This window comes from Eubalaena glacialis, chromosome 14, assembly GCF_028564815.1.
Source record: "Eubalaena glacialis isolate mEubGla1 chromosome 14, mEubGla1.1.hap2.+ XY, whole genome shotgun sequence".
Classification (NCBI taxonomy): Eukaryota; Metazoa; Chordata; class Mammalia; order Artiodactyla; family Balaenidae; genus Eubalaena; species Eubalaena glacialis.
In genome coordinates this window covers 865,630-888,053 of record NC_083729.1, presented here as the reverse complement: position 1 = coordinate 888,053, position 22,424 = coordinate 865,630, and the positions used below count along the sequence as shown (strand labels likewise).

Here is a 22,424-nt window from a genome sequence, read left to right as displayed (position 1 = left end):
ATAGATAAAAAGTAGTTTGTGGAAATATAGAAGGTACAAAGTAATTTTCATTCCTTTGAAATGAAAGACTGCTTGACATAGTTACTTTTCCTTCCCCAAAAGTCGTGACAATTCAACAGAGATGAAAACTGTCAGATGTACTTTGTTGTGAAAAAATTACACAATTTTGAGGACAGAGCTTTATTTTTAGTTTAGACTATTTTTGTCACCGCACTGACAGATACAGAATGTTCTTTTTACAGATTAAAAACAAATTAAAAACTATTTTAAAGAATACTCTGTTCAAACAACATTTAGCAGTTAGGCCCTAAGAGGAGTCAAAAAAAAAAAAAGAAGATCTAAAAATCTATCAACAATTTTGCTAAAGCTAAATCACACCAAAGACCTTTCTGTTTGCCTGATAGTTTAAATGTTTTATTAATTGATTACTGTTTTGCTCTAGATTTAACATTTTAGCTCTGCTTATATAATAACGATGTCCGCTGGGGAGGGCCTGGGGGTCAAACCTGGGCAGGACCCGACCTGGGAATTAGCCTTCCCTGATCTTACACGTGCCGCAGCCGGCGCATTCTCTTTCTCGCACGTGCAGGAGAGGGGCTGGTGGTGGCCGTCACGCCGGGCTCTTTGCTCTGGGATGCACCTCTGCGTCCTGTCTGAGAGCTCAGGGCCCCAGGCCCCTCTTGCCATTCCCGGCGCGGGTGCTGGCTGTGGCCCCGGGGGTTTAGCCTTCCGGATGGGGACCTGAGCTCTTCACCCCAGCTGGCTGGTCCTCTCCTGCCAGGTGAGCCCTGCCCCTGCCCGGCCCACGCAGGGCACCTGCGCCCCTGCGGCTTCCGCCCCAAGTTGACGCCCGGGTTCTGCCTGGGATGGAAGGAACGTGCAGGGAAACGGAGGGTCCGCTCTAAGGACGTGCTGCCCGGGGCCATCCCCCCACCAGCCCCGGGGCGGGGGCTCTGTGAGTTCGGGTTAGTGGGTGCTGAGGGAGGGTCTGCTAAGCACGTTTGGGGTCTTGGGCCGCTGGGAGGCGCGGAGCAGCTGCTGCTAGGAGGATGCTTGAGCCTCTGCGAGCTGGTCTCAGAGCCCCGTGGGCCGCAGGGGACCGGGCCCCTCAGGGTCACGGCCGAGTGATACGTACGGTGGTGACGCTGAACCCTCAGGAGAGGAAGCAGCTAAAGCAGAGGCTGCCCGTGTACGAGGCACGAGTCGGTGCCCTGGAACCAGAGGCCGAGTCCTCTCAGCAGAACAAGAGAAGGTCCGGCCGAAAGAGCAGCCGCAAATCGGCGATACCCCCGTTCCCCAGGAGGCGGTGCTGTCCGCCCGCGGAGCCGGCTCCCTCCACCTCCGTAAAGGAAAGGCCTCGGTGACAGTCCTGGGCTGTTGTCGGCTCGGGGCGGCCTCGAGGCGAGACTGATGCTCTGAGGCCCGGACGAGGCTCAGTTCTCATCAGTTTGACCAGATTAGTCGTGAATAGCAGACGGTTTAACGAGGAGGAAGAAGATGCCACGAACACAACGCACAGCTTCTGGGTTTGGGGCAGAGACGACGGGCCCTGCATCCCATGGCAGCCGCCAGTGGCTCCATCACCAAGAGCTGCCTGTGAGCTGTGTTCCCGTCTCTCCTTGACTGTAATTTGCTGTGTGATGCTGAGCGATTCACCTCTATCGCCTGGGACTCAGCTACTTCCTCTGTAAAACCAAAGCTGCACCAAGTGATCTTTGGGGTGACGTCCAGGGTAAACATCACGAGATGCTGAGTGTCCCGAGGGTGGGCTACGTCCACCGCCAGTTTGCAGGTCGTCTCGCGTGAATTCCCCACAGAAATAGTAAGAACGGGAGGCACAGCAGACACAGACAGGCCTGGGCCGGGAGCTGGTCGAGTCCTAGACCCCAAGGCCAAGGGCACAGTCTCCTGGGTTAGACTTTCAGAGGGAACAAAACCTGGGCAAATTAGTGCCAATCCTGACAGCAGACGGACCGGAATTATTACAGCAGCAGAATAACTAACACCGTAACAACCTGACCTCAGGGGGAGCAAGGATTCGGTGAGATGGAAGGTGGCAGGTGCGAACACCGGGCGAGCTGGGCGCTGAGGCCCGTCAGGACCCGGAGCCGGTGAGACAACTGACCCGGGACTCGTAGGAGACGGGACTGTTCCGTCCAGCCAGTTGGTCGTTAACGCAGCTCCGGGGCCGGAGGCAGCACACGGGACCCAACAGACACATAAGAACAAAACAAGGTCCCAGACGCCAGAGGCTGAGAGCTGCACGGAGCCGAGCCGCCCGGTGGTGATGTCAGCCCGAGGCTCCGAGGGAGCAGAACAGAGCCGCCTGCCAATCAGCCAGTGCCATCCCTCTGTCTCCGCAGCAGAAATCAGTCAGAGACTCGGAGCTGCTACACTTCATTTCCCGCAGCTGGCGCAGTGACTTACAATGTGTGTCATTTCGCTACGTCCCCTCTGATGGAAACCTTAGGTCCGCTGCAGAAACCGGCTTCATCTCCCGGAGCGCAATGGGAGGCTGGTTAGAGCGTCTCCCAGGCTGGTCCAATCAAGTCTTTAACGGGTTTTCTATTAACAATGATAAGAACTTGGGAACACAGAACAGGATGACCCAGGACCTACGAGAAGCAGTATTTTTAGGTGATGAACAGTAAAACCTGTCTCTCCGCGTAACACCGCAGTTCTGTAAAGCATCCAGAGCAAACCTTCAGTCCCCTGGCGGTTTCCCTCCTTGTTGGCGCAGAGCTGGGCGGTAGGATCTCACCTGTCAATCCCTACCTACCACGTGGTCTTGGAACACAGCAGGTGCAGGGCGCGGACACCTCAGGAGGAAGGAGGAAGGTTCCCTGTGTCCTGGGTGAGGGCAGGACCCAGCACGGGTGGGGGCTACTGCGGCCAAGCCCTGCCCCACCTCGGAGCTGTCACTTTGCCTGCTCAGCCTCCCTGGGGCTCGCGACTTCACGTGTGAATCGGGGGCCCCGGTGACGACTGCTCTATGGGTTGATGTGACTAATAGCTCCCCCAGGACTGCCCACGAGCCCGGAGGGGGCCCCTCAGAGGATAATCAGGCTAAGGTACCCAAGCGAGGGAGAGAGACGGAGGGGCAGAAACAGGGCCCAGCAATGGGAGGGGGCAGCGGCTGGGAATGGAGGCCTCGGCTCTGAGTCCGGCGGCAGATTCCCAGACGAGGAGACAAATCGTTTATCCTGTTCCGTCCGCAGAATCACAGTTCTTCCAGGAAACCTCGAGATGCGCTCCCAGGAGGGGCGGGACGCAGGCTCAGGCCTCTGCAGTGACGCATGGGCTGGCCCTGGGCTCACACTGTCCATCCTGAGAGTCAGCAGAGAAGCTGGCTGAGTGGCTAGGAAATGCGGGGGAAAAGGAATCACAGGATAAGAGGCAACATTAAAACTGGAGAAAAAGTGAGCCTGGGATGTGAGGGCGGTGAAGATAATCTTCCATTCCTTTGGTTGGAGGGACAGGTTTATAAATATGTATAACATGTAAATACGCTCTCATGGCAAGCCCCCCAGGAGGAAACAATCAGGCAGCGTTTGCAAATAGAGCCAGACAACCGCGAGGCGGTGGGGTTTATTCGTCCACGCTGGGTCGGCGTGTCCTGATCAGGCGCCGACGGCGCGCGGCCGTCCTGCCGCTCCCATTGGTCCCCGTCCTCGGAAATCAAAGCAGACGAGAGCGGCGTCTGGCTCGGCCTCCAAGAGCCGTGCACGCATCACACGTGCAGGCTCCTACTTGCAGAGAAGGATTCGGGATCCACAGGCCGGGTCCTGCAGGAGAGAAGCTGCCAGGAGCTTCAGACCGACAGGAAGCCTCGCCCTGGCCCTGGTCCCGGCAGGCTGATCAGGTGGCCGGCGGGTACGCGGCTCCCGGCGTGGCTGCAGAGGCCTGGTCTGGGCGTGTCAGTGGCACCACCTCACTCCGCGTGCCATAGTTTTGGTTCCACACTTGGGAGCAGGTGCCAAGGCTGATTCCACTCTGCCTCCAAGGAAGGGATCACTTTAGCTCCAAATCCCACCCAGCCCTGAATTTCAGGCAGGCCCCAGGGAGCAGCAATGACTTCTTAGTATAACACCACTTGGGGTCACGCGTATAAAGATAGTGCAAAGCGAGTTTAGACTGAGTCTTTCACACTGATTATAATCACTCCATTTTCTTAAAAAAGCACATTTTAAAAGCCAATGTTTTCTTTCAGCCTTGGCTCCTCTCCCATCACCCCAGCCCGTACTTGAGACGTGCTGCCACGGATGCCCCACAGTTAGTCTCAGGGTTGAAGCCGTTCGTACAAATGAAAGGCATTTTCATTCCTTTCACTCTGGCTCACTGATTCCAATTTGTCTTTACTTTTTAAAAAGTAGGTTAACATTTTGACAAATTAGCATTCTCCTGTAAATACAGTTTGTAGGAGAAGGAAACACGCAGCAGGAAGGTGCAAAACGGATGGGGACCGGGCATCAAATAGAAATGCAGGAGGAGGCCCCGCTGAGCACCGGCAGCCCCGGGATTCCCAGGGACTTCCTGGGTCTTAAGGGAAACGTCTGACACTGCAAACCTCAGGAAGGCCAGGTGTGGACCCACCTGCTCTGAGTCCCCAGCAGGAGCGTGGTGCTGGGGAGAGCTCACGTCCTGGGGTTTCCCGTGTCCCAGCCGGGAAGTTCCTTCTCCCTCTCCCTCCAGGATTGGCAGCGAGGACTCAGGGTTGGCATGTGTCCTGTGGATACACACTGCTGTCATCGCTTACAAGAACCAGAGGGAGCCCCAAGCCATGTGACCTCAGAGGGTCACCAGCTCGCTCCCCGCAAAGACAAAGAAATGCCTGTAGATTCAAGTAAACACCTCGGTTTAGAAAACAAAACTGAAAATTCCATGGAGCACAGCTGGAGGTAGACGCTTACCCCCTGCTGGTGTATTTGCTGAAACTCTGCCTCATAGAATTCGTCACCTCCCCACGAGCGAACGACGGAGATGGCAGCGAAGGTCATAGCGTGAAAGTGGCTTCGATCTGACTGTTTGTAAGACACAATCTAATACTGAGATATGGGGGACTTTTAAAAACGTGTCCCAGGATATAAGGACAACTGACATGGTGCAGGCCATCGACCTTCACCTCTGCAGGGGCTCTGAGGGAGGGGACAGTGGGGGAAAAGAGACTGAGAGTTGAAGAAACCAGGTCTCATGTTGGGGAGCCCGGCCTCGGGAACAGGAGTCCTGTGAGGGCACAGCAGGGAAGGAGCACAGGGGACCGAGACGGCACCCCACAGGGCACAGGACCCCGAGGCACGCGCCTGGACCCGCCCTGGACGGCGGGACGGGATAGTTGTGCTGAAACTGCCTCCCCTCACTCCTCAATGCAAGAGGCGTAACTCTATGTTTTTCTTAAAGAGAAACTGACAAATAGCAAAAAAATTAACAGCAACCAAAGCAACAGGACTCTGCATTCCAGATTCAGCCGTCTGATCTGCAGCCACTATTATGTCAGTGAAAAATATATGTATTGTTTCGCCAGCTCTGGGCTCCAGGCAGTAGAGCAGGTAAGGCCGACCTCCCCCTGGGTCTGTCCCAAGCAGGTCATCCCGTCATAAAGAGAAGGGGAGGTGCGGGAGGACACGCACCGACCCGCGGTGTGGACGCGGTGTGGACGGAAGGTTGGCCTCGGGCAGAGGAGAAGCCACACCGCCTGGGGGACCATCACCTCTCAGGGATAAGTGGGAAATAATGCAAATTCACCCTCTTTCCCCAAGTTACAATCATACATCCGGTAGAAATAAACAGTGCAAAATGCAGCTGCCAGCTACCAAAGGCACAGGATAATGGTACCCTAAACAAAGAAAAACTGAAGACTTACACCTCAGATGCTGAAATTGATGGCAAAAACTTACACTTGGGACAAACAATAAAACAAGAGCCCATCGGAGGAACTGACATGTACACCTCACAGTTTCCACTGACTAATAACCAATAGGTAAACACAGTCTGGATGAAATTTAGACCGAAAGGGTTGACCCGAGAAGTTCAGACTCGCAGAAGTAACTGTGCAGAGGAAGCCCTCCTGGGCTGGAGACCAATGAGCGAAATGGATGTGGACCATGAATCAAGTTTTTAGTGTAAAAGTTGCACAGAAAAGGATTTATCTTGGTGAATATCATTTCAATGAGACAAACAATGTCAAACTGGGGTGTATTTTAACTGTGTAAAGAAAGCTGATTGAGGAGTTGGTTTAATGGGGTTAACTCTGTATCAGAATCTTTCAATGAAAACACATCAATGTTGGTATATTTCTGATTGAAATATTTATGTTAATAGTTGTTGCCCCAAAATACACAGCCTTAGACCCAAAATAGTAGGGGAGGTATAAATGGGGGGGGGGGCGAGAGAATCAACACGGAATGAAGGTCAAGGCCCATGGAGCACCTGACAGGTGTCCACCATTCTGCCTCTCTCTGTCTCTGTCTCTCTGTGTATGTCTCTCTATCTCTCTATGTCTCTCTCTGTCTCTGTCTCTGTGTCTCTCTGTCTCTGTCAGTCTCTCTCTCTGTCTTTGTCTCTTTCTGTATGTCTGTCTCTCTGTCTCTGTGTTTCTGTGTCTCTCTATTTGTCTCTGTCTCTCTCTGTCTCTCTGTCTCTGTGTCTCTCTCTGTTTGTCTCTGTCTCTCCCGTCAGTCCCCCACTGGCGTCCTCGTGGCTGGAATGATCAGGTTTGGAATCCTCGGGGCAGCAGCGTGCAGACACCCACGTGGCCTGTAGGTTTAGGCTCCTTCACTCAGGCTCCGAGGACGCAGTGTTTGCAGGGAGCTGCGGTGACTCAGGGGCTTGTGCACAGAGGCCCCCGTGTGGCCTCATAAAGAACGCCCACCCCGCCCCCTCTCTGCCATCGGCCTCCCCTCCCGCCGCAGGGTTCACAGGTCATTCAGGTAAGTGGTACCTCGCAAACCAAAGTGGTGTCGGGGCGTATTTTTCAGGCTCCAGAGTCTACAATCAAGTGTGCCAGATGTTACCCTCCCAAACTTCCTCAGGAAGGTGTTCATTTAATCTGTGGCTATCAATCTTAAAGAAAACAGCTATTTTTCTTGAGTGTGTGGGCTAGAGGCATAACTTTTTCATAATAATAAGGTGATTGATGTTTAATAGAGATGTCTACAAATACAAAATTGCATCCGAATACTAAGTTGCAGTAATATCAGCTTTTCACGGTGGGAGCCTTTAGTAGATATGATTATAGAACCCAGCTGGTTTGGGGGTGTTCGCCTACGGCCCATCTCATTTTTATTGCTTAATCGATTTCCTGGTTACCTAAGGGTTTTAATTATTGATAATATCTAAGCTTTGAAGGCCAAGTGATTCTGAAAACATGGGGGATATTTTCTGACACCGCCCTCGTCTAAAACTCCAGACGCCGTTTGCAGTCACTGTAAGTCATCTTCTCCAAGTGCAGGGGAGCAGTGGGGCCTTGAGGACAAGGCAGGTGTAAAATACTCGGTGATTAGTCAAAGTAACAGTCCTGAGGATGAATCTCCCCAAGCCAAGTCGACCGTGAGGACCAGAGGAGGCCCGATGGGTGGCCAGGCCACCTCAGGCAGGTGTCTCAGTGTCTGGGGGCCGCTGGGGCTGGAGGGTGTGGAGAGTAAGCACCTGCTCTCTCACAGTTGGGGGTCTAGATGTGAGACCCAGGTGTGGGCGGGGCTGGTTCCTCTGAGGCTGTGAGGCCCCCCTGCTCCCTCCTGCCGCTTCGCTGACGAGCCTGGGTGACCCTTGGCTCTAGGTGCGTCACGCAGATCTCTGTCTCCACGCTCACTGGCCTCTCCCCGTGCATCTGTGTCCCAACTCCCCTTTTATAAGGACACCAGTCCTGTTGGGTTGGGACCCACCTGCTCCAGCACCATCTCATCTTAACCAATTTCATCTGCAATGACCCTGTTTCCAGATAAGGTCACATTCCAAGATACGAGAGGTTAGGACTTGAACACATGAGTTCTGGGGACACCACCAGCCCATAATGAGTACTCGCCATGGGCAGGAAGACTGAGACAGTGACTAAAATTACTCAGTGCATCTGACACGTGACTTGTGGCTGTTCTACAAGCTTGTAATTTGGAGAAAGAATTTCTCCGTGGCACCTGAACTATGGCAGATATTAGTGCAGTCAGAAGCTGTGAGTCCATTAGCAAGTGTGTCACCTAACTGTCATTCACCTGGAGATCACAGCCTTGTGTCATCTGAAGTCTGGGTGGCAGAGAGCATCCTGGAGTATAAAAGAAATGAACCTGGATTTACTACTGCATCTTGGCAGGGGGCAGAGTAGGACCGGGGGGTCACAGACACAGAGGTCCCCCTTCCAGGTTCTCGGAATAAACGAAAAGGCCGTGACCTTCAATTATTGATGAGACTCGGTTATTGACCACAAGCCGTGATGTCAGTCCTGAGACCTGATCGCTGAGGTCCAGGGTTCTGAGTATTAGAAACCCATTCCTGTAAGATGAGCAGCTCCACGGTGAGAAGCTCCCTTTGGGGTCCGGCAGCTGGCGGTTCTGAACGTGCCAAGGAGCCTCTAGAAACGACAGGGGGTGTGAGGCGTTGAGCTCACCAGGAAGATGGGACGCGAACCAAAGGCCACCCGGGAGCAGAGGGTCAGTGTGACGCGAGGATGGAGGCGGGGCTGGCGCTGCGCCCGAGTCACAGAACCAGGAATTCTGCAGCTGGGCAGAGGGGAAGCGGCCCCGAGGGTGCCCGGAAGGTCAGCCCAGCTCAGAGGCCAGAGAGGACGGGGCCTGGGTCTGCTGCTGGCCCACCGTGGCTTCCACATGGTCTCTGTTAACTGCACACCAGAAAACCGAGCAGCACCGAGTCTGATTCCTAAGACCTGGGAGACGAGAAGCAGCCCCGAAGGGTGGGACGGAGTCAAGTCCCCCAGGGGAAGCCCTGACTCGGCTCTCACCCCAGAAACGCGCAGATCCGGCCACCGAAGGCCTCAACGGCTGTGCCATTTTTAACATAAAAGTTCACCTTTCAATTTCCCAATTTCCCCGAAGTTTGCTCTTGAGGGAGGGGAGAGAAATGAAGAACAACGTTTTTATCCAGGGATGACCTTTTTTCTCTGAGAAACCTTTGTAAGAACCTTTACTCCAAAAGAAAGAGACTTTCAATACAATCATTTAATGTGACCAAGAATCCAATACCCCTGAATCTCCACCCACAGATGTTCGATACCCTCTAATGTGTACGAATGGTCACCCCACTTTCATTATTTGGAGCAGAATGAAAGAGCCAGAAAGGCTAACACTTTGAACAAAGTAGCTCTGGAGGCAGATGGGTTTGGACGCCGGTGCTCTCTACTGGCTTCAGAAAAATAAAGAGGCAGCATCACCAGCCGGGCCCATAGGAGTAGAAGTTGCTGAAAAGCGGGGACTTACCACCTGCAAACCACCATCCAGGTGAGGCCTGCCAGGCCACAGACAAGCACGGCGCCCAGCACGATGGAGACCATGGACGCCCGCGGGAGCCTCCCAGAGTCTGGAGCAAGGACAGAGCCGGTCGGTGAGCCTGCCCAGCTGAGGGCAGCGGCCAGTGTGCCCTCCCAAATCCCAGCCCGACCCCCAGCCGCCGCCTGAGCATCCCTGACCCTGGGAAACCAAGTTCCTCTGGGTAATTTTCCTTCCACGGACCTCCTTGCTCTGCCCCGTGGGCTGTCCATCCCCTGCTGTCTTTGCTGTACTTGGAGTTGAGCTCTGCTCTGTACTGAGCTCTCCTTTTCCTACTGCAGGAGCTTTAATAAAATGTCTTGCCATTTTAACAGGTCCTGGTGCATAATTTTTCTTCTACAGGAGCTGGAAGCCAAGTTATGATTCCTAGATTTGCAGCTGAGTGTCTGTGTGACCCTGAGCAAGCCACTTACCCTCTCTGTTCTGCACATGGGGATCAAACTTCGTGCTTCCATCCCGGAGATAATTCACGGGGGGTGAAACTAGCTGAGGGTCTGGAGCGAGCCCGCCCCGCCCAGGGTTTCACAGCGGTCCTGTGTCTCAGACACGATCTAGCCTCAGGTACGAACCGGCTGGCTCCCTGCTCCCACCCAGCATCAGAGGCGTGGCAGCGCGGACACACACGGCCGGAGGGTGGCCCTTCAGTCATCCCTGCCTGTATGTCGACACCCCCTCCCAGCCTGGATGCCGAGGGCCGTGGTCTCACCCACGCAGGTCCTGGCGTCCTCGCCGAGCACGTAGGGGTCGGTGCACTCGCATCGGAAGCCGCCCCTGGTGTTCTTGCACCGGGCGGACGCGTGGCACGGGGGTTCCGTCACGTCTTCACACTCGTTGATGTCTGCACACATGACGTGAGGTCAGGGCCGGCCTCCTGCTCCCCTTCCCCACGAGGCCGGCCCCTCCCCAGCTCTGTCCCTTGTCCGGGAGGCAGAGGGACGTCACCCCACGTCGGGGCCGCGTCCCCTGGATCCCCGCACCTCTGAAAAGAGAACATCCCCTGATGTCCTGCGGACGTTTCCCTCCCGCCCCACCTCTGCTCACAGCGGCCCCTCAGCCCCTCAGGAGTCAGCCCGGCCCGCGGCCACCCTCTGACCCGCTGGCCTGACTGCTTCTCCCGGCCTGTCCACAGCGGCCGCCTCGGGCCCGCAACCCCTCCGGTGCTGGTGCCGGTCCAGACTCAGTTCTGCTCAGTTCAAATTCTGCCAGGTGCTGCGAGGGCCCGAGCGTGAGGCAGGTCCCCGGAGGTTCGGGCCACACAGGCCGGTGGGCCTCGCTTGGACGGGGGACGTGGCCTCCCTGGAGGCCGCTGGCGCTTTCCACACTGAGTAGGACTCCACCCGGGCGGGACTCGGGAGTGGGTGGGAAGGAGGCAGGTGAGGATGGTGGGACCGAGTCCGCCCTCCCCAGGCGGACAGCTTCCGGCCACACGGCCCGCTCTGGGCCTGGACCTCCACCCCCCGCTGGGCGAACACGGGCCGTGCCGCCGGGAGCCGGGACCTGACACCAGGCCGCACAGCAGGTGGATGTGGCGAGTCCCCCGGATGAGGCGCGTGTGTGGCCCCCGTGGTCTCCTTCTGTCGGAATCCAAAACCGCGACCGGACCCCAGGTTCCCGTTTCCAAAGAACATGCTATCTTTTCTGGCCAGTTTCAGGGAAGCAGCAGCATGTCAAAAGAAGAGCTACGTCCTGAATACACACTGTACAACCACTTCGCATTAGCAAACGTCACCCGCGCGTGTCCTCGTAGGTGGTCCTTGTTCTGAGGGAATGAAGTGAACGTGGGCTCAGCCTCCGCTGCCGGCTGAGCCTCTCACTCCCTCTTGGACACAGGACTGCAGACAGGGTGCTTAAAACAAAGCGGGTTCCTTCTCTCCCGGCTCTGTAGGCCTGAGGTCCAGACGTGGCCCTGAGCTCACTCGGAGGGAAGCATCGTTCCCGGTCGCTCCCGGCTCCTGGGGCTGCTGGCCGTCTCGGCTTCCTAGGCCTGGCTGCATCTCTCCCATCCTCCGTCCTCACGTGGCCGTCTTCCCTCTGTGCCTGTCCTCCTCCTAGAGGGACACCAGTCCTACTGGACCAGAGCCCACCCTGATGGCCTGATTTGAATTTGATTGCACCTGCAAAGACCCTATTCCTAATAAGGCCACATCTGAGGTCCTGAGGTTTAGGACTTTAATATACCTTTTTGGGGAACAGAATTCAACCCCTCTCACTCCATGGTCAGGTTCTTCCCATCAGAAGCCGGAGGGGGACTGTAGGCTCTGGTCTCCAGGTCCGGGGAGTCCACCCAGAATGTGTGGCAGCCCCACACGGTGGTGAGGACCGTCTCAGGCCTGTGTGTCCCCAGATCCCCACGTCAGTCTGCACCATGGCCGTGGCTCCCCCTACTGGGACAGGTTACCTCCCAAGGGGAGCTGAAGACCACACCCCCGGGCCCAGCTACAAACATCTGCACGATGTTCCACTTCCCTAAGCACATCTGTGCCGACGGCAAACCTCACTCTCCCTGTAGGTGCAGAAACATTTATTTGTGTTCATTTATTACAGAACCTCTCGGCAATAACTGGAGCGAAAAGCCACGGACACGTTGCTTTTTATCTGTTCTGAATTCACGACTTTACAGCCCTCGAAAGAGACTCATTACACACATTTGCTAATTTTCTTTTTCAATGTGATGATTTTTGGGGCTAAGCAGGATTGGAGCCGAGAAAGGAGAACGCGTCTCCTTAGATTTTGTGGATTAGATGCTCAGTGAAGCTGTTGCTGCCCTTTCTGCAGCCGTGGACGTGCAGGTAAGCGATTCCGCTGAGGACGGGCTGCAGCCCTTCTGTCACATCAATTCACAGTGGAAGCAAAATTCCCTCCCTGCTACATTCCAGAGCCATTTTTTTCTTGCAATTCTTGGCTTAGGAACTTCTAGTAGAGGCATAGATCAGGCGAAAAATATCTGTGTAAAGGAGCGAGTGCATTTGTACCGGGGGTGGCCCTCATCCTGCTTCCTGTCATACACTAACTTTAAAGATGTTCCGCCCTAATTATCGATGTGTTCAGACAAAGACACGGGGCTGTATAAGCAGTCAGCACCCTCCTCCCTGGTCCTATCTCGCTGTGCCCACGTGACCGAGATTAAGGAGCTCCTGTCTCCGTGGGACACTTACCAATGTTGAAATAAATAGGACCCACTGCCTGTTGAAAAGTGGGTTCTCACTATTCACACAGCTCTGTAACTCGCGTTTTTACTTAGTGAGGTACTGATATGTGCCTTGCACATGCTTTCAGGGAGCGGTTAGCTGTTAGTATGAAAAATTACGTTAGAAAAAGACAGGAGGTGGGGGAGAGGGCTGGGAGGTGGGAGGACGCTGGGAGTAGAAGAGCGATGCTGGCCTCGTTCGGAGCATCGCTAGAGTGCAGCAGACCTCCCTGGGGGAGACAGTCTGAGCTGGGAGTCGGAGCACATCCAGGGGCAGCGGGGGAGCCCGAGGCACTGACCCTCCTTTACTCTCCGGTTCTAAGCTTTTCTCCTTTTTTATTTGTACCTTGTGGACCCCTGTGAATAGAGCTTCGGGGTCATAAATAGCTAAAACAAATAGCCAGCATGATGCAGCATAAAAGGTCCAGGGGTTTATTCAGTAAAGATGGAAGGCACACACGTGACGTTTATGGCTGAGCATGCAGGGCACTCACACCCCCCGGGGCTCGTGTCCTTGTCCTGCCGACACCAGGGCCACAGCCCTGGGTAACACGGATGTGTCAATTTTGCACCAGCACTAAGTGGAAACAACACTAAACACTTCCAGATTTGTTATACGTTTGCTCCTGCAGGATTGTCTACAGAACGTAACTATGGGAGCAATAAAAGCGGTGGTTGACGGAAATAACAGACGCAGCCGGACGTCACCGCACGTCCCAACAGCTGGGCTCCTGCCATGTGAGGCTCCTGGAACGTGACTCTCTGGCCGGCCTTGCCCGACCTTCTCCTCGGCTCCGTCTCCTCCGAGTCCACCGTCGTTCACCACCAAACCCCAAAGAGATGTGTGAGATGCCCACCTCGGCTCCAGCCCACGCCCTCCTGGTGCAGATCTGGGCGTGCGAAGGCTGCCTTAGCCGTTTAACCAGGGTTTTCCAGCCCAGCGTGCTAGTTTTGGCCATAAATTCCCTCAAACCCTGTTTCTGACCTTCTGTTTCCAATCAGCTCCCCGTGCCATCCGCTCTTCTCCAAGCTGTGGCCCAGATGTCGCCCTGGAGCCCCTATTTCTTCGCCTCCTTGTCCTTCTCTCTCACCCGGAGGGAGCGGCCTGGACCTTCCTGAGCCTGGTGCCCCGGGCTGAGTCTTGAGGGTCTCCGGGGCTCCGGCCTCTCCTGGGCTCTTCCTGTATTCTTCAGAGTCTAGAGGCGGGTGTGGCCTCTGTAACTTTCCAGGACACATTTTGGAGTCCCCAGAATTGAAGTGAAAATTTTGTTACTGTGGTAAAACACACATAACATGAAATTTACCATCTTAATTATTTGTCAGTGTGCCTTTTGGTCGCATTAAGTACGATCACATGGTCGTCAAATATGACCACCCTCCATCTCTGGAATTTTTTCATCTTCCCAAATCGAAACTGTAGAACTGAACAAGTTGGGCCTTGTTTTCATTTCTTGCAAACCAGCCCGATTCTTGCATGAGTCCATCTCCTGTTCCTCTTGGGACTTCCTAATGCAGCTTAGAGAGAAACGTGAGGGAGCTTCTCCCAGGGGACGAGGGAGGCGTCCTGCTTCTGCTTGCGTGGTCCCGGTTCCGGGTCCTCCCAGGTGTAGGAAGACTGGGGCCCAGAGCAGGGAGGACAGTGAGGTCTCCCTGGAAACGGGCCACCACAGGTGGGGGGCCTGCTCTACTGATGCTTCCTGTGGAAACACTTCTGCTTCATTTGAGCATTGGCTCTGCGAGCTCCTTCCTACGAGCCTCCCTGAAGTTCTAGCCTCTTCCTCCTCCTGTCCTTCCCTGGTCACCCCGTGGGCATGTCATGAGGTGACCGTCTTGGTGCTTCATTTTCTAGAAAGACATCGACTTAGGAACATGGGGCACTGGGGAGGGGATACTTTATTTTCGTGCAGAGAGTTCCTGGAAGATAAGTATATTCGGAGACACCTTCGGTTGAATGACATTTGTGTATGTTTTTATTTGGGGTTTCCTTTCAGTTTTTCTTTAAATTGAAGGATAGTTGCTATACGGTATTATATAAGTTACAGGTGTACAGTATAGTGATTCACAATTTTAAAGGTTATTTATTTTTAAAGGACATTTATTCTTAATTTGTATTTGAAAAATGCAGACTCCAGGGTCAAGTCATGAAAAGACACCTGTTAAACGACTGACCTTTACAGACCGGAGGCTGGGAATCCCATCCTCGGCGGGTGCAGGCGATTTGCTCCGGCCCTTGGAGCTGGAATCCATGGCGACAGGAAAACACCAGCACACGCTTTCCAGACTCCTCACACAGCAGGAAGTCCCCGTCTTCCACTTTGTCCGGGAAGCCACAGGCATCCTCTGGGCCAGGTTGACAGGTACATACAGTCAATGCCGGACCCCTTCCTTTGCCCTCCTCTGGGGCTGCATCTCCCGATTGACCTCCCAAGGGGCTCACGTCAGCAATCTCCTTCCCTCCAGGTGGGACACAGCACGGGCCCCTCTCAGCACTGACCCCCTGCAGCAAAGTCACGCCTCTAACCCTTCCCCACATATCGGCCCTGACCAGGCTTCCCCACCCACCCCGACGAAACTGCTTTAATTGAGGGCGACCACGGTCCTCGTTGAACAAGGCAGGCTGGATCTCAGCCCCTCTCCTCCTCTGACCACAACGGAGCTCACCATCGGCCGACCCTCCCGAGGCTGGGACCCGAGACACAGTTGCTCCGCTGGCAGGTGCAGGCCAGTGTGGTTCCCAGGACGGGCCGAGGGGCTTCGCCTCAGACCCGCGCCTTCCCCACCGAGGAGGTCGCGCCCGGGACCCAGCAGGGCGGGAAGGCTCTTTCCTCCCCCCGAGAGGATTTGAAGCAGCTTCTCCCAGAAGCTGCGCTCCTGCCAGGAGACCCCGTCCTTGACCCTGTAGAAGAGATGCTCCCGGTTCGCAGTTACCTGGAGGAGGGGCCTCCCTCCACGCGCCCAGGTTCATCCCCGGGATGCTGTCGCATGACTCGAACTCCTGGGGCCACGTCCCGACCCGGAAGGCATCGCGCGGCACGCGGGAGAGGCCGGTGTTGTCGCAGATGACGCGGGACAGAGAGTGCCGGCCCAGCTCCCGCCTCTGGGCTTCCGTGAACACCTCCTGGTTCTCCCACCAGAACCTCCAGGAGGACAGACGTGAGGACACGTGAGAGCCCGGTCCCTGCCACGCCGACCACTCCTGCCCAACCTCCATGCCCACACCCCGTGGCAGCAGAGGCCGGGCGCGCCCCGGGGAGGAGAGAGGCCAGGACGGCGCCGGGAGGACCGTTCCTTCCGTTTAGGGACCCAGTCAACCCGCTCGGCCGCACTGATTGTCCCTGGGTGCAGAGCTGCCTCTACGACACGAGTGACGAGGACAGAACCCAGCCTTCAGGAGGGCCCTGCGCCTGCCCTGCAGGACGTGCCCTGAGGCCCCCTCCCCACAGGCTCTCCTCTGGCCCCATCGCCAGGGCATTCGGCTTCTGGGAACCTGTCTCACTTTCCTCCCAGGAGGCTGCATCGCTGACCAAGCCCACAGCTGCTGACCCGAAGGCCACGGAGCGCTCCTCCCCACCACCCAAAGCCCCCTTCCTGCGCGGGGACACCGTCAGCACCGAACGCCCCCTGCGTCCCCGCCTGCCGTGGGCACCTACCGGTCCCCGTCCCTCAGCTTCCTCATCTGCTTTCCGATGATGCAGGCAAACAGTGGGCCAGTCCGCGCCCCGGGGAGGACTCTTTCGGCTAAGCCCCCGAGCCACACGTCAATGTTAGCCGGGTGCCCGTACAGGTCCAGAATCTTGTCAGCCACGCTGCCGTTGCTGGTGGTGGCTCTCAGGTCGGCCCGGGTCTCCAGCCTGGACAAGCCGCAGAATTCCCGCCACTCATTGTAACCTGTGCGGGGAGAGGGCCGAGGCCGCGGCCGCCTTACTCGGGATCCGGACGCTCCGCATCTACCCCGCCAGCTGTGGGCCATCGAGACCTGGGGCTCTGGCCACAGGGTCCCCGCCGCAAACCCACCTCGCAGCCCCACGGCCTGCAGACCTCACTGTCGGAATATTCCTGCACGGGCGGCAGGGCCTTATTGAGAGTTTGTCCACAAACCAGCCAGGCATCACGCTTGGGGACAAGGCTGAACCCTACACACCCGAGTGGGTCACACTTTTACCCACTTCTTGTCTCTGCTGAGCAGTGAAGCCAGGGCTCACCTGCCATATCCACGTTCCCACAGGAGCGGCCAGAGCACAGGCACCAGCACCCCTCCTTCCACACAGGCACACACACGCACAGACGCACACACGCACAGACACACAGACACACGTACAGACATACAGACACACACGCACAGACACACAGACATACAGACACACACACCGACATACAGACACACACACGCACACAGGGAGAGCCACAGAAAGGACCACGTCTGTCTGACTCTGGGGCCGCAGCTCCCTCCTCGTCTCTGCCGCTCCCAGGACCCGCCCAGCCCCAGCCGCTGGGGACTCAGCCTCCTCGTCCTCCTCCTCCCTGGTGTCCACCCTGACTGCGCACCCAGCCCCTCGGCCGTCTCTGGCTCTGCTGGGCCGCTGGTGCCCCCATCCTCCCCCTCCGCGTCCCATGCTCTCAGGGGCCGCCTCCTCCAGACCCTCCATCCCTCCTCAGGGCGATGGCGCGTGAACCCTTGTCTTACACGCCATCTGGGTCTGACCAGAACCTGGCCAAGGCTCCCCGTCATTTCCTCTCTGGTTATGTGCTCTGCCATCCGCGGTCCTTTTGGCAAGACTGGGTCTCGTTTTATGCCTGGGGCCTCAAACACAGCAGACCCCCGACAGAAGTGTCGCATAAACGCGTGGACACAAGGAAACGCGTTACGACTGGGCCAGTTCCCCGCAGGGCTCTGAGGCACCGGGACACAGAAAACTGGGGGTGGGGGGCTCGCGTTCAGACTAAACAGAACTAGAGGAAAGGATCCCCAATTTTCCAGTTAGAATGGGAGGGGCTACAGAGGCTTTAAAAGCCACTTCTCAGACGTTGGCAGTAGGTCTGAGACACATTAGAACAGCAGCTAAGCTGGCAGCTCCCGCAGGAAAGGAAGCGGGAGGGCCCACCTGGCAGGCCGTGGTCCCGGCCCCTCTGCAGGTTGATGGCCGCCAGGTCCAGGGTCCCCGAGTCCGACAGCACAAAGAGCCCCTCTGTCAGCTCCGCATTCATCAGCTGGTCCTGCACCTGCAGCTTGGCCGGTGTCGCCAGCAGGCCCCTCATGATGGGGTCCACACCACCTGGAAACAGCACAGAGGAGGGATGCGCTTTCTCAGGTGAGTCTTGGGGAAACAGAACAAGGTCTCAGATCGTAAACTACGCTGGTTCTAAACAAATGTCTCTCATAATCTCAGGAATTCACCTCCAGGGATTCCCAGCTTTCCTGGGCCCTTAGGGTGCTGCCTTGTGGTGGATTCGCCCCGTCAGGGCCCCAACGGGCCGGACCGTGACGTGTGTCTGAAGGAAACCAGGATGGAGCCTCAGGGGTGGAGGTTCTGTGCTTGTTTTTCAGCAGCAGAAACGTTACAGTTGAAGGAGGTGTTTGCTGAGTCTAAAGCCTAGACCAGTGAACAAGCCCCAGCCTGGCTGAGGGAGCCCAGGGCCGCCCCTGGGAATTCTGGAGACTCAGAAACCCAAGAGAAAGCGTCTGATGACCAGGATCACTCTTTAAACCTCTTTGGATGCATTTATTGTCTCCATGCCCGCTGGTGACCCGAGCACCTCCGGCCAGCGGGCAGGTGACCGCACACCTGGCTCCCCCTCCCGAGCGTGGCCCAGGGATGCACACCTTCCTCCAGGAGCCGCCAGGGCCGGAAAAAGGCGTCCCGCAGCGGCAGGAGCCCCAGGCGCTCCCGGAAGCGGGCGTCTAGCCGCCGCACCAGCGGGCGCACCGTGGCGTGTCCGAAGCGGAAGGCGGCCGTGGAGAACACGCTGGACACCGTAGGGTCCACGGCGGGGTCGTAGCCCCTGTAGGGGCCCACGTGCTGCCCGAAGGCCTCGGGGCCCAGGATCTTGGGGACATAATCCCGCAGGGTGATGATCTGCAGAGAAAGGAGAGTGGGTGGGAGCCGGGGCAGTGGAGCCCCTGGCTGGATGCGGGGTCACAGTCAGAGCGATGCCGGGTTGGGGGGCTTCTTCTCGCACAAGCCTGGGGGCTGCTGCATCTCCAGAGCTGTCACCGGGGGTCATGCCACCTGGGGGCACAGGGAAGCAGGGGAGCAGGTACAGGAGCACCACCTATTCCAAATAAAGTCCTGAGCTCTCGGCTTTTACGGGGTTGTACAGGGCATGTCAGAGATGCCCCCAGACACCCTCCAGGCCAGGCCAGGCCACAGAAAATGAGGGGGACCCTCAGTGCGTGAAGATGAACCAGGGAGGCTGCCGCCCGCCGCACTCTTTTAGAAACATGAAAAGGTTTCTGTCCAACAATCAGCCCCCTTCACTCCCACTTCACCTACGAGCCCTCCGTTAACACCAGGACCTAAAGCAAAAATCAGAAATCTAGTCCCTTTGCTGGGTTTGGGCATCAGAGGCTGAAGATTTAGACCAAGGTGAGTTGCAACCCCATATCCCCCCCTTCTCAGCTACGTGACTCTGGGAGGTTGACCACTCTGAACCTGTTTCCTCTTCTGGAAAAACCTCTTCCTTTGAGTTTTTGTGAGAATAAAAAATATAGATGGGTTTATATGTATTAGATACATGGTATTATATATAGACATTCTATCGAGTACATGTATATATTATATACTGTATGGCTTTATACGTATCAGACATATGGTATCATATATAGACATTATGCAGAGTAGATGTGTATATTGTATATAGTGTATACATCCATGCATGGATAACTCCCTGCCCCCAGGTTTAAAGGAAATGATACACAACCTAAAGATCATATATGGTCAGAATGGCTTCCACGAGTTAAAATGTAAGCAGGGACCGAAATCCCTGTGTTATTCCTTTTTTCCCTTCTGAATTGTCTCCATCAACACTTGTTAGTTCTTTGTAAAAGCCAGAGAAATACAGCGGGAAGGGACCATCTGTAGTTTCAATGGGAAATGAATTCGTGCTGTGAGTTTTATAAATGAGTCTAAATTCCTACTTTCTGTCCCAGCCTGCAGTGACGCATGGCATCGTGTACAATGAGGGGACAGGCCCTGACCCTGGGGTGGTGCCTTTATATCAGAGGATGAAGTGAGAGGCATGGATACAATTGCTAATTTGACCAGGTCTCTGCAACAAAGGCTCAAATTGAACTCCTCCGAAAGGATTTTGGGTTTTTTAAAAAGGCTATTCGGGAGGTTACAAGGCTAACTACACACCCAGGACGGTGATGGGCCTGGGGGCGGCCAGGTCAGTGGGCACCAGTGTGGCCTCAGGCTCTGCCTGTGCAGATCTGCTCCCGGGGGTGTAACCTGCGGTGACAGCGACTTCCTCTCCTGTGAAACGACAGTAGCACCTGATTCCTTGAGCTGTTCCTAGAATTAAGTCAGAGAATGACACAGGCTGAAGTGCACTGTCAATGGTAAATCAGGTGCAATCACGGACCTTGTCATTTCTACTTGCCACGTGGTCCCAGGAGAATTTCACGCAAGGGTCTGCTTTTAGGTTCAATAGCATTTCTTTCAGCTGTAAAAATCAGGGTCAAATTGTTTTGATATTTAAGAGAATATTTTGGTCCATGAGCCACATCTAAATGAGGAATATAAACCAGTAGGAAAGATTCTATCCTAGAGGGAAAGGTCTTACATTTCAGCTTCTGGGTGTAGGAAGGGAACGTGTACCATTCTCAGAAACAACCTGAAAGTAACAACAGAGCATCTGCGTCCTTGTGGGCCATCCCTTCCAAACGACGGAGTGTGTCTTCTAAGTGCACAAGCCGGTACTTCCCAGGCCAGCGGAGGCCGCGGCCTCCAGGTGAAGGGCCCACGGAGCCCCTCGCACTGCTGCGTGCTGTCACCTCCGAGACCTGGGCTGACTGGAACGGGGGCCTGGCTGGGGTCTCTAAACTGAGGTGTCATCCCTGAGCTGGTTCACGGATCCGAGCAAAGCACCCACGTGCCCGACCGGCGTTCGAGCAGAGTCAGGACTTGATCACAGAGAAGCAGCCGCCAGCTCGGACGCTGCAGCTTCACACCACCAGTCCTGGGCTGCAGCCGTGCCTTCTCCCCACCCCGGGAGGGGACCTGGCAGCGACTTCCCTTCCCACCAGCGTTCTTCTCCGATCCCTTCTGCCCCCAGCAGACGGGAGACCATCTCTCTTCTCCGCCAGGGACGCGAGACAACTTCAAACTCAAGTGGAAACTGTTTAATGGTGGCTCCTCCCCCGCTCCCCTAACTCAGGCTCCACCTGTGACCCCGGAGGACGCAGGGCCTGCCGTCACAGGCTGGCAAGGCTCCTCTCGCCCCCGAAGCAGCTACTTTAGAGAGCGGAGGGCGCCCTTCAGTCCAGCCCACACATCATCCCTGCTCGACCTTGGAGCACAGCCCCCATCACCAGTCTCTCGCGATCTGATCTGAAATGTAACTGGAAGCGATTTTGCCGAAATGCCTGGACCTCCCCCCAGGGTGAGGGCTGCAGCACTGTTTCACTCTGATCGGCAGGGCCCTAACCCTCTTTTGGAATTACCAGGCCAATGCTGAAAACCCTCCCGGCGGTTCCTCACCCGCCACGGTCCAGCGAAGCGCTCCTCCCTGCCCCTCCCTCCCGCTTCTCAGGGCCATGGTCGTACTTATTATCTCACTATTTGAGAAGCACAGGAGCCACATGACGTTATTTCCAGGTCAGCAGGGGTTCTCGGAATTCTCGACTGCAAGCACCTCTAATGTATGAGTCTAGGGCCGTGTGCACCCAGATAACAGCCCCCCCCGTCCCCACTGCAGGGGCACACGGTGGTCGTGGAGCCTCTTCTCCGGGAGGGTCCACGTGGATCTGAGACCCAGCCACTCAGCTCAGGCCCCTGCGCCGACTGAGTTCTTGTGCGTTTAAAGAAAGTTTAAGCAACATCCCGGCTCTCGGGGAGACAGCAGGGCAGGACTCCCGGCATTGTTCCTGGGATCTGGTCTTCGCTCATGAATTCACACTGTGAAGCGCCTCTTAGAGCCAGGCTGGGTCCAGGTGCTGGGAAGTCTCCCTGGACTCCCTCTCTGTCTCCCTGGAGCTTACATTTGGGGGAGGGGCACAGACGGAACCAAAACAAAACATAACTGGGTGGTGACAACAACCCGGAAAGAGGCATGATCCCGGGACTTATTTCACCAGTGAGCCTGCTGAGGGAGAAGGATGGCTCGGAAGTGGGGACCTCATCCTAACGCCTCCCGACTGGCCAGGCCACTCTGTTCAATGGGGTCAGGTGAGGGCTGATGGATGAGGTCCTTGATTGTTACTTAAAACCATCACAAGACTCCTGGCCATGCTGCACTCAAATTGCCCCTTCACAAATTCCTGTGCCTTTCTTTTTTTATTTTATCAATCCTGTGCGTTCACATCTGTCAGCTCGTTTACACTAAGCTGCAGTGTTCATCCAGGCAGCAGGCAGACTGTCTGTGTGTCAGATGCCCGGTTTATAGTCTACCTGTCTACCTACTGCGCCCTACACACACATGCACACACACACATGCACACACACACACACACACACACACACACACTCCACAAGCCCACTCATCCAGGGCCGGGGCTCACCCAAAGCACCCTGGTTTTAAAACACTGA

At 55.8% G+C, this 22,424-nt stretch overlaps 1 protein-coding gene across 2 annotated transcripts in view; it reads right to left on the bottom strand.

Annotated features, from left to right (window-relative positions):
* Positions 1–9,418: 9,418 nt before the first annotated feature.
* Positions 9,419–22,424, bottom strand: part of TPO (thyroid peroxidase) — a 32,640-nt gene continuing 19,634 nt past the window's right edge. The window contains exons 8-13 of one of the 2 annotated variants that reach the window (XM_061210931.1): positions 18,500–18,752; positions 17,781–17,951; positions 16,329–16,566; positions 15,607–15,815; positions 14,848–15,018; positions 9,419–9,522 (exon numbers count right to left, since the gene is read on the bottom strand). In XM_061210931.1, coding sequence (XP_061066914.1) covers positions 9,419–9,522; positions 14,848–15,018; positions 15,607–15,815; positions 16,329–16,566; positions 17,781–17,951; positions 18,500–18,752 — 1,146 coding nt within the window. Of the gene's footprint in view, positions 9,523–10,197; positions 10,330–14,847; positions 15,019–15,606; positions 15,816–16,328; positions 16,567–17,780; positions 17,952–18,499; positions 18,753–22,424 lie in introns of both variants that reach the window. The other variant, XM_061210932.1, reaches the window with a different exon arrangement.